Consider the following 13,860-nt stretch of genomic DNA (forward strand, 5'->3'; position numbering starts at 1 on the left):
CAAGAACATACACAGGCCAGTGAAGGGGAGCTGGGCCCACAGTTGCCTTCGAGGCTGCCACCCAAACAGCAAAGGGCTCCGCTAAGTGGCGACAGAAGTCAACGTTGGCTGCCACAGGTGGTATCTAGTGCCCATCCCATCTATACTTGGCCAGCTGGAAGTGGACAAGGCCAGGCTACAGTGGGTGGTCCTTGGGAGCCTCCCTCCTTGAAGATCTCTTTCGATGGTAACCCAGAGAAAGTAGCCATTTTCTTGGGTCATGTAATAGAGCATATGGACCGATTTGGCCATTTGTACACTTCACAATGGACCATAGTGATGGCCATTGCATGGGTTGTGGAGGGAGAGGCCGCAGATTGGGCCGCGGACCTCTACAGTGAACACAGTCCAAAGTTGCGGCATTGTGGTCTCTTTTTGGAAGCCCTCCGAGAACGGTTTGAGGATCTGACCCGAGTACAAAGGGTTAAAGGGGAGTTAATGGCATTACGTCAGAAGGGCTGGCTGGTTGCTGATTATATATGGGATTTCCGGCAGTTGTCGGGAAAACTAAGAGCTGGCCAGAGAGACTGTTAGTATATCAGTTTAAGACCGGCTTAGATAGATCAATCTGGCAGGCATGTGTATATGGTCGTGGTATCAAGCCGCTACAGAGCTAGAAGCGGAGTTGAGGGACCTTAGACCAAGAGACGAGGGAAACACTAGACCACGCCGTTTCCTCGACCGTACTGTGAAAGAGAGGGACACAGAGAGAGATACAGATGGGGGAGAGAGGGGAAGATAGAGAAGGAGAGGGGGAGAGAGAGATACAGAAAAAGACAGAGGGACGAAAGAGAGGGAGAGACAGAGATAGAGAGGGGGCGAGGGAGGAAAGACGAGAGAGAGAGGGGGGGTGGGAAAATATAGAGGGAGAGAGATAGAAGGGGGAGAGAGACAGAAATATATATAGAGGGGGGTTAACAGATACAGATGGGGAAAGAGAGAGAGAGAGAGAGAGGGAGGGAGGGAGGGAGGGAGGGAGGGAGGGAGGGAGGGAGGGAGAGAGAGAGAGAGAGAGAGAGAGAGAGAGAGAGAGAGAGAGAGAGAGAGAGAGAGATATGTCAAAAGAGTTTTGTGGTTCCCGGTAGGTTTTTTGCCCTAATGACCTGCTGGGTAGGCATGGTTATGTGACTGGGTGTGAGTGAGTGATGTTGAGTTGGCCATATCCACCCAGCTTTTGTGGCCAGTGTTTTCTTTTCTGTGGGAAACGGGTCCAAGTGGCTCTTTGAGTGTTTAAGGTTGCAGACCCCTGCCTTAGTTCTTGGTGAAATTACCGTATTTTGCTATAGATGAAGTTGCATTGCTGCAGGTTATGGGTAAAGTTGCACCTGGGATTGTCATGGACTTGCAACTCCAACTTGAGGATCAGGTGATAAATAAGAGGACGTGGGTCTTTGCACAACTGTGAGTTATATGTTAGTAATGCCTATTACTGAACCAATGTGTCCTTATCACAGTCACCCATCTTGGTCAACTCTTATTTGGGCTTTTGTAATGAAGTCTACATGGAGCTACTCTTGAAGAATATCCAGAAGTTGGCTCAAAATGCAACGGCTTGCAAAATGATGCACAAGGCTAGATTTGCATGTGTCACCTCTTTTGGGAGAACTGCACTGATTGTCAATTTGCTTCCAGATGCAATTTAAAATGCTGGTTATCACCTTTAAAGCCTTACATGGCTGGGGACAGTTTATTTGAAAGACCACCTCCTCCACATTTACATCCACCCAACTTCCAGGGCAAGAAGACAACGTATATGTTACTGATTCCATCCATTACTGAAATATATCTGCTGAGACCAAAAATAGGGCATTCTTGGTAATGGCTCCCTCCTTATGGAATATAATTACTCTAAAGATTAAGATTGATCCCCACCTTGTTATGTTTCTGGAAGGCCCTATCATATTGTTACTGATGGATTTATTATTCTGTTATAGTTTCCTAACAAAAACAACATGCCACTATCAAAATACTAAACTGAGCAATTTCTCAAATTCCTTGGATTTTACACATCCTAAAATTTTAATATTTATGCTATTCATTTACACTGTGCAATACCTATTTATTTATAAGGAAAATATTTTTACCTCAGATTTGGTGAAATCAAAATCTCCAACAATTCCCTGTTCTCGATTCAATGCAAAGACATTGTTTTTATGCAACAATCCATGAATTATATCAGCTTTGTGAAGTACACTCAGACCACATGCCACTCCTTTCATTACCTTTAATGTTTCCTAGTTAAAACAATTGCAAGAAAGGTCCAATGAGATCAGTGCCAAAATATTCCCAGAAGGATTTCAAAAATGCTTATTACACATCCAATTAAAAAACAAGAGACAAAACTATTTTCAACACTTTTATCAAACCAGATTTATATTTCCTAAACAAGATTCCCTAGGCTTCTTTCAGTAGCCTAGGACAATTAATCAATTCAGATTTCAAAGGTGAAAATATTTTGCCAACTGTTATTTTAAAAACTAATAACTGTTTAAACTTTAAAATATGTTAGAGGCCATAGAACAGAATCCTTTTTATTACTCCATCATTCTTCTGGGGAAGGAGATCACCCACCCCGCTAATGATTAAACAAGGCATAAGATGAGAGTTCTAAGTATAGCATTTCTGACATTTTTTTTATTCTATGGAAAGCAGTGGTAGGAAACAATGAGGATGACAGAAAGTGCTAACTAGGATCAATTTTATAGCAAATACATAAATTAAATATAGGCCCTACAATATGAGAACGTGGAATCAATATTGCTTCTATCTCCTACAGATAACTAACAGGTGTAGAGTACATTTTAAAAAATCACATTGCTTAGCTATTGGTCAAACTTCTTCCTTTTTCTTGGCCAGACTGTTTCAGAAGGGCAAGGACATCCTACATAGGAACAAATCAGCCTTAGGGGAAAAATAGCAAGTGGGTCTGATGGGGACTGGCATTTACTCCTTGATGGTCAGTTATCTATGGCTGAAGGAGGACACACACACACACACAAAATACGTAGCAGAAAATGACCATTGGCTTACCTAAAGTGTCTTTTTCTGTGCACTGCAGGAGAGTCCAAGCATGGTTAAATTAGTCTGATTGCCCAAGGACTGAGTTCAAAATCTTTGGCCACGCCTCCTGCTCCTCATTAAGGCCAGATATTTAACAATGCCTGTATAGAAGATGTGGTGAGATGGCTTGGAGAAAATCAGGTGGTCCCGAACCCTGGGCCCGCAAAGAGCAGGGCAGTGTTGGACTCTCCTGCATTGCACAGAAAAGGATCCTTCAGGTAAGCCAATAGTCATTTTCCTGTGCACTGCTTGGAGAGTCCAAGCATGGGACATACCCAAGTTAGTTGTCCCCAGGGAGGGTAGAAGAGGAGGCCAAGGGTTCAGCCGCAGAGTGAACTTCTTGTAGCACCCGCCTGCCAAACGAAGCCTCAGCCAAGGCAAATATGTCTAACTTATAGTTCCAAATAAACAGAGAGGGGGACGACCAGGTTGCCGCCTACAAATGCCCTCTATTGACGCCTGGGTCGCCCAGGTAACCGTCGTAGAAGCACTCCTCGTGGAGTGGGCAGTGATATTGAGTAGAACTGTCCTGGATTGATGTTCATATGCCAGGGCAATGCAAGCCCTCAGCCACCGCCCGATGGTGGATGATGTTACCTTCCGCCCCATAGATACCGGTTGAAAAGAGATGAACAACGCCTCAGACCTGTGAAATTCCACAGTCCTCTTCAGGTATCTGCGTAGGGCCCGTTGCACATCCAGTTTATGCCAGGTACGTTCTCTGGGATGCCTGGGTTGTGGGCAAAAATCTGGTAAGATCACCTGTTAAGTGTTAATTTTGGGAATAAACGACAGGTCCAAGCGGAGAATGACCGTCTGCATGAATCATGCATAAATCATCCAGAATTGACAGGGCCAACTCTGATATCCTCCCCGCTGAGGTAATGGCAAAGAGGAAAACGGTCTTAAGAGTCAGATGTTGGAGACTAACAGAACGAAGCGGTTCAAAAGGGGGTGAAGTCATGGCCTGAAGAACTACGGAGAGCTGCCACGTGGGGTAGCTATGAACAACCGGAGGGCGTAGGTTTGAGGCGCCCTTGAGGAAAGTATGCACCCTCGGCAATTTGCTGAGGGTATGGGATGGCAGCCAGAGCCGCCACCTGCCTCCGGAGTGTTCGGGGTGAGTCCTTGTCCAAACCTTCCTGCGGGAAGTCCAAGACGTGTGGTACTGCAGCGGTGACCAGATCAAGATTATGGGCGGAACACCAAGTGGCAAAGTAGCCCAAGTTGAATCTTAGATTCTGACAGTAGCGGGTCTCCTGGCCGCCTGGATGGTCTGGATCACCTGCAGGGAAAAGCCATCCCTCCTCAGGTGGTCCCCCTCAAGTGCCAGACAGCTAATTGCAGCCACCGGGGGTCCGGATGGACGATGGCCCCCTGGCTGAGGGAGACCTGTTCCTGAGGGATGCGCCAAAGAGGCACTACCGACAGATTTACGAGATCGGCGTACCAGGACCTTCTGGGGCAATGGAGAGCCACCAGAAGAACCTCTGCTCATTCTGCAATGATCTTGCGAACCACTTCTGGGAGAAGCAGCAGAAGCAGGAAGGAGTACAGCAGACCGGGCGGCCACCTGCAGCGGAGGGATCCGTCCCCTCTGCTCGGGGAGAGTGGAAGCGGGAAAAGAAGCGGAGAAGCTGTGCATTCTCCTGACTGTCAAACATGTTGACGGTTGGTCTCCCAAATCTCTGGGTCAGTTTGAAGAACAAGTCCGGATGCAGGTGCCACTCCGAATTGTCTATGGTAGTCCTGCTCATCCAGTCCATTTGGGTGTTGTCCACTCCTAAAATGTGGTCCGCCCTCAGAGACTGAAGATGTAATTCTGCCCACCTGCCCAAGGCCTCCGCTTCCGCCATGAGGGAACGGGAGAGCATCCCCCCATCATCAACAGGACGTGGTGATGCTGAATGTGCGGTTTGAAGTGGCGAAGGGCGAGTCTTGCAGCTCTCAACTTCAGCCAGTTGATGTTGCAGGCTGATTCCTCTGGAGACCACCTGCCTTGCATCACCTGGTTGTCAAGGTGAGCACCCCAGCTGGACAAGCTTGCATCTGTTGTCACAAACAGTCACTCCAGTTCCTTGAACTCGAGACCTCTTTTGACAGCCAGAGAGAGCCACCACCACAGGGAGCGCCTTGCCTTCAGGAAAAGCTGAACTAGTGCTGTGGAGCTGCTCCTGTTGGCCCTCTGGTGAGGTAGCAGGAGCCACTGGAGAGTCCTGGCATAGAGCATTTCCCAGGGAACCACGGATATGCAGGATATCATCTTGCCCAATAATTGGGACAGACGAACCACCGGCACCCTTCGTTGTCCCTGCACCTTGAGGACCAGGGTCCTCAGGCTGGCTAACAAGTCCTGTGATAAGTAAACCTTGCAAGCTAGGGTGTATATCACTGCCCCTAGGTGTAAGAGCCTGGTAGTCAGCTCCAAGTGGCTCTTCTCCAGGTTTATGGAGAATCCGTGCCTGGAGACTCCTCATGGTGGCGCGGAGGTCATGGACCACCTGCTCCCTGGACGACAACTGTAACAGGATGTCGTCCAGGTAGCAGACCAGTCGAATTGGCCTTCTCCGCAGGGCTGCTGCTACAACCGAGAGAATTTTGGTGAAGGTCCTGGGTGCTGACGACAGGCCAAAGGGCATGACCCTGTACTAGTAATGTCAGCCAGCATAGAAGAACCTCAGGAACCTTTGATGAAGTGGCCAAATTGGAATGCATCGATATGCCTCCTTTAAGTCCATTGAGGTGAGAAGATCCCCGTGCCTTATCCCTGCCAGATGGTTTGCAAGGACTGCATCTTGAACCTCCTGTACTTTATGTGGTAATTTAACCACATGTCCTGGGCCCTGTCAGAGGATTGGGAATACGACTCAGTTGAATGCTGAGGCATTGAACGAGAAGTCAGATGCCCGAAAGGACTGCTTCCTAAAATAGGGGTGGGACTTCCTATTCTGCTTCTTTGCACTGGTGGGAAGAACCTTCTTGCCCTTGGATTCAACCAAGACCGAATCCAAAGTCTCCCCAAACAACTTGTCCCCTTTAAAGGGGGCAGATGCGAGCTTCCATTTTGACTTCATATCCACCTGCCAGTGGCAGAGCCAGAGAAGGCGTCTAGATGTTTTGTTAGACGCCAGCGCCTGGAAGCAAATTTGACCGCATTCAATGAAGCATCAGCCAAGTAGTGGGACCCTGCAATGATTTTATTCACGTCTTGGTGTCTTCTGCAGGCAATTTAGCCAGAAGATCCTTCAGTCACAGGATGGAAGCCTTATTGAAGAAGAAGGCAGAGGTAGAAGCCTCAATGGCCCAAGCAGCCGCTTGAGAGTTTTGTGGCAGGCTTTTTCCGCCTTCCTATCCTCTGACTTGAGGCCCTCGATGAGGTCAGCTGGAAGAACTGAATTAGATGTCAAGGAGGCCACAGGGGAATCTACAGGGGGCAGTTTTGAGAATATTCTTCAAAGACTCCTCCACTGAGTAGTTTTTTGTCCCCTCCACTGGGAGCAGCTAAGGAGCCCAATTGGACCCACTGACGTTGTATAATGTCCAAAAACAGTTCGGGCACAGAAACCAAATCCTGGGCCGGAGCCTGCTTCTTGAGCATGCTGTCCCTGGGATTAGGAGCGTCCTCTCCGGGGGTTCCCTGACCAGCCTGAGGAGGCACACCAAGTTGCGTGATGGGTTTAGCCTTGTGTAAAATGGACTTGAATGTACTGGGACTAAATAAACCTGAGAACGCAGGGGTGTCAGTGGGAAGTTTTCATCTTCAGACAATTCCTGGTCATCCTGATCCTGCTCATCTCCAACAGAAACCTCACTGATGACGGAGGATTCCAGGGATGAATGCCTCACCCTGCTAATGGAAGCCACAGGTTCCTTCCTGCACCCACCCACTGATGGAGCAGTCTGGCGCTGAAGGCCATCAGCTATGCCCTGTGAAATGGCACATGCAAGCATCTCCTGCACTTCAGAGGAAATCACTAGATCCCTGGAGCAATGCCTGGCTCGAGAAGGGGGGGGAGAAGGCTCTGGGCCTGAAAGCCTGGGAGGGGACTCGGGAGGAGAGCCAGGCTCTGACTGAAGAGAAGGGCCAGGAGAGCTGGGCCCCACTACTGAATTGTCTGAGGATAAATCTAGCTCCTCGCCTTCCTCTTCTATCCTCTGCAAAGGCCCAATGGGGACAACGAGTGGGGGAATCTCCCTCCTCCCGGAGCTCAGCTGACCCGCCTTGGCGTGGAGGCAAAGGGACTGCTTCTACAGAGACCTTGCCCTTGCCTGCCATCCTGCTCCTCCCTTTGGCCTTGCCCCTGGGTATTGGCCTCAGGAGGGTCAGAGCTACCGTGACCTGAAGTCGCAGGCTGCTCCGAAGCGGTGGTAGGCATCCTGCAGGCAGATCCAGCAGCTGGTGGTGTGGCAGAGTTAGAAGCCAAGGAGGAGAGCGCCCTCACCAGGACTCACTGTCCAAGCACACTGGAGAGAGGAAAGGCCCAGCCACGTGAACCTGGCAGCCTCCGAAGCTTCGTGGTCGCTCCTCAACTCGCTGGCGCTGCTGCTGAGTGGAGGCTGTGTGGCAAGCCGTCAGAGAGGTGGGAGGACCAGAGGAATGGCCACATGGTGGCCAAAGCAACGCTGCTGCCAGGAAACTGCTTTTTAAAAGCGTGGGTGGTGGCGGCGCAGCCGGCAACCCAATCTGTGCTCATGCACCACCCGGCAGCGGTCCTCCCCAGGAGCCTAGCAACGCAGACCAGCGGCGCCAAGAAAGCGTGCAAAGCGGAGGCTCCTGATTGGTAGCCGCGTGCTGAGGGAGGCATTCCAAGATGACGGCTGCAGCCGCGCCAGCCGCAAAGGGAAAACAAAAACAAAAACCTCCAAGCCGGTCCTTTTAAAAACTTTCAAGCGGGGAGAGCTGTTCGCGGTGTGAGACACCTGCAGCTCTTCCCAGCCAGTCAAGCCTCTGCGCTTAAGGCACAGAGGCAAGCACCCCCCTCACTAGCTTGCTCCTCTCCCTTTCTTACCCCTTGACGATCGTCAAACAAAGGAGGAAAAGGGAAAGAATAATCCAGAAAACACACAACAAATGGGGGCAAAATAAAAGAAAAAATATAATAAAATAAAATAAATCTTCTAAATTGGAAAGTCCAAGCCGAATTAATTAAAAAAACAGGTGGAGCTCACTTAAATTAGTCCTGGTGGGCAGACTGAGTTAAAAATCTAGCCTTAACAAGGAGCAGGAGGCGTAGCCAAAGATTTTGAACTCAGTCCTTGGGCAATCAGATTAATTTAACCATGCTTGGACTCTCCAAGCAGCGCACAGGAAAAAGGAAGCTTGATAGTTCACAGGGTTAATGCTACATGGAATATCAACCAAGAAAGAAAAAAAAGGCATCTTGTAAAGAACACTGAAAATGAAGTGAGACACTGAATACACACACCTCTCTCGCATATATACAATCAGCAGAGTATTAATAATCAATTAATCAATATAGTATAGAAGCCTCTTAAATATATTTCTACAGTTAACAATGTGTCCATTCACGCAAAGAGATTTAAGATGTTCCACATTAAATTTAATTTGCTAAAGAAAGTATTTTTAAACAAAAACGATACAAGCAAAATACATACGAAGTATCCATGGAAAACCCATAAAAACTATTTTGAATGCTTCTGAAGCTTTCCAGCTATGAATACCCAGTTTTAATGTCAACCATAAGCTACTTTCATTATGCAGCTATGGAAGATATAGATAATATGATCTATAAAAAAAACTAAATTCACTGATAAGATCTTCTTTTCCTAAATTTAATAATGTCTAGATGCTTTAAGATGGCAATTCCCAGAATTCCCAGCTAGCAGATCTAACAAAACTAAAGAATGCAAGGGTAAAAGGTTGGCTCAGAAATTCAAGAGGGTGATTTCCTTTCACACTGCCAGATTACTTACTTGTACACTTAAAGGTGCTGTCATCTGCAGTGTCCCCAGGTTTGCTCCCGCATAATATGGAATCATTAGATATACTATAGGATGAGGCTTAAATAAAAACAAAAGCATTATGTGCAGGAACAGAAAACATCAAATATCATGCCACTGAAATACTTTCCTATTTGTAACAGATTAACAGAGTTGAAAGGGACCTTGTCTAGTCCTTATATCCTCTATATAAGTTTAAGGGGTCTTATCTTAAAGCAGGGAAAGAATCTTCTATTATGACATCTTTGAAATTTTTACACAGAAATAACAAAAGAAAAAATACACTTCGATGTACAATTTACCTTGCATAAAAACAGGAACATTGGTTGCATTAAACAAGATTTCTCCCTTAAATCTTTCCAAACTTTATGATATTTTGCTGCTCTTTCCATTATTTTGGTTTCAATATTCATATCCACAATATATCCCTGAAAAGGTACATTCAGGTGAATAAAAAGCTGTTTCATGAGATAATTAAACTAATTTCCCAGAATATGAAAAAGGTAACTATTTCTGCCAAATATTTTTATTTTCTGAATTAATCAATGGAATATTTACTCTTGTGAATAAAAGCACATATTCTAGCCCAAATGAAAATAATTGCATTCTAATAACACTGTGTTTCTCACTTTCAGAACAATGACAATTAGAATAGGAAAGGAGTTACATTTGGCAACAACTGTAGTCTATAATCTACGTAAATAAACGTGTAATTTCTAGCAGGGGTGGGTTCCGCCCAGCTTTACTGCTGGTTTGCTTGTCTGTGCACGTTGTGCACATTGTGCGCTTTGCGTGCTAGATGCACGCATGCATAATTCTATTAAAGTTGTTCTGCGCATGCACAGAGCTTAAAACAAGATGGCGGTGCCAATGGCACCAATTAGGGAACCGGTTCAGGGGCATGGCAAGCTTGGGTTGCTGCCGGTTCCAGCAATCCATGCCACCATACCACTACTGGTTTGACCAAACCGATAGGAACCCACCTCTGATTTCTAGGTAGCTATCCAAAGACATATATCATCTTCTCTATCCTAAACTCTATCTAATTTCACCAAGATTAGGATGTGTGTCACCTTTCAGATGTTTCTGAATTCCTGTCAAGTCAATAAACAGGAATGATGACTGCTAATACTGGCACAACTAGAACTAGGAATAAGCCTTATTGCTGTTTCAAGTTGCCATAATAATTAGCTTGTTTAAATGGCATGGTTGTCAGAAATCTCAGCGAGTCTGGTCTCTGAAAAACGGATTCAAATTGCTGATTTCTCCATATTCAAAGGGCAAAATCAGATAATTCCATTAACTACCAAATAACTTGAAACTACAATGTATTAAAAAAACATCTACACACCCATTTAAATGCCAGGTTTTTGAGATGTAAAACTCAGACCAAGATAAATCACTTCAGATTTTTTTTCATTTTAAATATACAAGTAGTGCTTGATTTACGACCACAGTTGAGCCCATAATTTCTGTTGCAAAGTGAGACATTTGTTAAATGAATTTTGCCCCATTTAACAAACTTTCTTGCCACAGTTAAGTGAATCACTGCAGTTGTTAAATTAGTAACACAGTTGATAAGTGAATCTGGCTCCCCCCTTGATTTGCTTCTCAGAAGGTTGCAAAAGGGGATCATGTGATCCAGAGGACATTGCGATTATCATAAATATGAGTTTCCAAGCATCTGAATTTTGATCACATGACCATGGAGATGCTATAACAATCATAAGTATGAAAAATGGTGGTCACTTTTTTCACTGCTGTTGTAACTTCAAAATATCACTAAGTGAACTGTTGTAAGTCGAGGAGTACTTGTAACATATAAGCTGTACAATTCAAATGAAAAACAAACTGAATTTTTAGGGGGAAAATAACAATGAAAAACTAGAATAATTTGGCTGCATAAGTGCGCATACCTTAGGGATGTGGCTATTTTACCCAATCACTTTCAAACTGAAGTTAAAAAGTAGTCAAGTGACTCTGATCAAGCCTGCAAAAAGTTCAGCTGTTCTAGTGGGATTTTTCTGACATTTACTCAGTTGCCTCTTTCAGCAAAACCCATTCATTGTCTGTAAAGAGTATCAAAAAACACCAAAGAAATCTCACTGTTCAAAGGAGAAATGTACAAGAAATTTTTCAAGGCTTTGGATATATCATGGAACACAGTGAAGTCATCAGCAAGTGGACAAAAATGGCACGATCCATTACCAAGAAATGGATGTCCCTTCAAAATTGATGGAAAAACAAGAATACTGGTCCAAAAAACTGCCATGAGGTCTACGGCAATATTAAAGAAGCTGCAGGAATTTCTGGCAAGTACTGATTGTGTATTACATGTGACAACAATCTCCCATATTCTTCATATGGTCTGAGTTGTTGGATAGGAGTAGGATGGAAAGACAGAAGCCTTTCCTCACAAACAAAAACATACAAGCCCAGATATATTTTACAAAACCTACACAAGTCTGACAAAAACATGTGGGAAAATATATTATGGTCTAATAAGACCAAAGCTGAACTTTTTCACTATAGTTCCAAAACATATGTTTAATGCAAAAAAACCACTGCACATCACCAAAAATACACCATACCCAGAGTGAAGCATATTGGTGGCAGCACTATGCTTTGGGACAGATTTTCTTTAGCTGGAACTGGGGCTTTAGTCCAGGCAAAGGGAATTAAGAACAGTTCCACATATAAGTCAATTTGGGCACAATATTTTCAGGCTGCTGTTAAAATGCTAAAGATGAAGAGGAATTTTACATTTCAACACAACAATGACACAAATCAACCAGAGAATGGCTTCACCAGAAGATCAAATTTTGGAATGGCCCAGCCAGAGTTCATACTGAAATCCAATTAAAAATCTGTGGGGTGAGATGGAGAAGGCTATGCACAGGAGAAGCCCTTGCAATCTGATAGATTTGGAGCACTTTTACAAGGAAAAATGGGCAGATTCCCAGGGCCAGATATGCCATGCCATCCTATCCCTATCCCTCTTCCCCCCAAAAAGACTGAATGTTATAAAATCAAAAGGTACTTTAGAAAAGTATTACTTTAAGGGCATGCACACTTATGCAACCAATGTTATTATGTTTTTTTATTACTTCCCCCTAAAATATTTATTTCCAAATTCAATTGTATAGCTTATATTAAAGATGGAAAAAATTCTGAAAGTATTTATCTTGGTCTGATTTTTTTTTTTACATCTCAGCGTACAGACTTTTTATATCACTATATAAATGTAGTTTCCAGCTCCAAAATAAACTCAGCTACTTTAATATTTCCTAAATTTACCTAAAAGCTAGTCTTTTATTAGCAGTAGGTATGGAGGGGAAAAACAAGCTAATCATTCAGAAAGCATACCTTCAGGAGAACCTTTTGTCCTTGAACCTTGGAGCACATTACGGGACGTTTTATGCTCAGTTCCTTCATTGGCTCAGCATTTAAGAAATCAAATTCTAAACTGACAATCAGACCTCCTGAGCTCTGGGGAATATGAATTAAAACAGATTATTCTCAATTTTGGATCATAGACCTGTACATGATATTTCTGTGCATCCCATTTATGGTGGTAAAAAGCTTTGTGTCATTCTATTTACTCAGAAGGCTGATTATAAGACAAAGAGGCACATTTAAAAATATTCCTGCCTGGAACACATAGCAGCACAGAATTCTAGTAAAAAGTAAAGCCAGCTCTGTTCCTCTGTTCTACAGATTGTTTGATTGAACTTTTAAGCCCGTTACTTTTGTTTTGGGGTTGCTATAAGACATCTAGTACTGCAAATTGCTTTTGTCAAAGATATATCTGTATTTGTAAAGAAAACATTAACCTTACCATATACTTCAAAATTCCTGTTTCAGGATGAAGGAGTGGCAGCTCAGGGAAAATGTTTTGAACTAGATGAATTAGCTTTTCCTAAATTAGAAAAAAAAGTATTCATATAAAAACAATATCCAGCAGTATGTTGGAAGCATGTTTATTAGGTAGTATCACAATAGTGAATCTGCAATGAGCAGGTAAATATTAATGGATAATTAAGTCTCTCTTTATCCTCAACCTTCAATGCAGAAGATTTAACTATTTGGTGTCAGTAGAAATTCTTTGTCCCAAAGAAATTGCATCATCACAGCTCCATTTGTGTCTTCATTCTTCGGTACAGCAGCATCTCTAGTTGTTTATAGCTATTTGAACTAAGCATGTGATGACAATTCAAAGCATGGACTATTGCACAATCAATCATCCTTGCTGTAATCTTAGAAACGAAGCCAAAGTAGAAACCCCATTTTAATTGTGTTTACAACCAGAGGGGAAACGATCAGATTCTTCTTGATGGTAACCAATACCAAATCTATCAACAAATTCTGATTCTAAAAAAAAGAAAAAGAGGAAAAAAATCCTCTTTGTGTGGTAGTATCCACCACTAATTTTGTTCCCCAAATAAGGCAGTTTTTCAGAAAAAATGGGCATGAGCACTGATCCTCAGCCAACCTCTAAAATATATCTACTTTCCATCTACCGCCATTTTATAGTTCCATATAATAGGACACTTTAAAAATGCAAGATTCTTGGCGAAACCAGAGAGCAATTTTCTAATCTGTAGTATGGAACAGCCTCCCTCTGAGATTTAGATGTTCCTGACCTAGTAGCCTCTTGGAAAGCCTGAAGACTTGATTCTTTTCAAGGGCATTAGGGCCAGGATATTAGCTGAGCCCAATATGTATGTTTTGGAGTAAATTTTATCTGAACCTTGTTTGCAGCCTTGGTAGCATTGTATTTGTTTTTGCCATTTCAAAATC

The 13,860-nt window shown here is 43.9% G+C and overlaps 1 protein-coding gene across 2 annotated transcripts in view; it reads right to left on the reverse strand.

Annotated features, from left to right (window-relative positions):
- STK31 (serine/threonine kinase 31) overlaps window positions 1-13,860 on the reverse strand; it is a 71,716-nt gene that overhangs the window by 6,768 nt on the left and 51,088 nt on the right. For both annotated transcript variants that reach the window (XM_081970877.1, XM_081970878.1), the window contains exons 17-21: window positions 12,899-12,979; window positions 12,427-12,549; window positions 9,363-9,488; window positions 9,034-9,120; window positions 2,124-2,273 (exon numbers count right to left, since the gene is read on the reverse strand). In XM_081970877.1, the coding sequence (XP_081827003.1) occupies window positions 2,124-2,273; window positions 9,034-9,120; window positions 9,363-9,488; window positions 12,427-12,549; window positions 12,899-12,979 (567 nt within the window). The remainder of the gene's footprint in view (window positions 1-2,123; window positions 2,274-9,033; window positions 9,121-9,362; window positions 9,489-12,426; window positions 12,550-12,898; window positions 12,980-13,860) is intronic.

Source organism: Natrix helvetica, assembly GCF_964273705.1.
Source record: "Natrix helvetica genome assembly, chromosome: Z".
NCBI lineage: Eukaryota > Metazoa > Chordata > Lepidosauria > Squamata > Natricidae > Natrix > Natrix helvetica.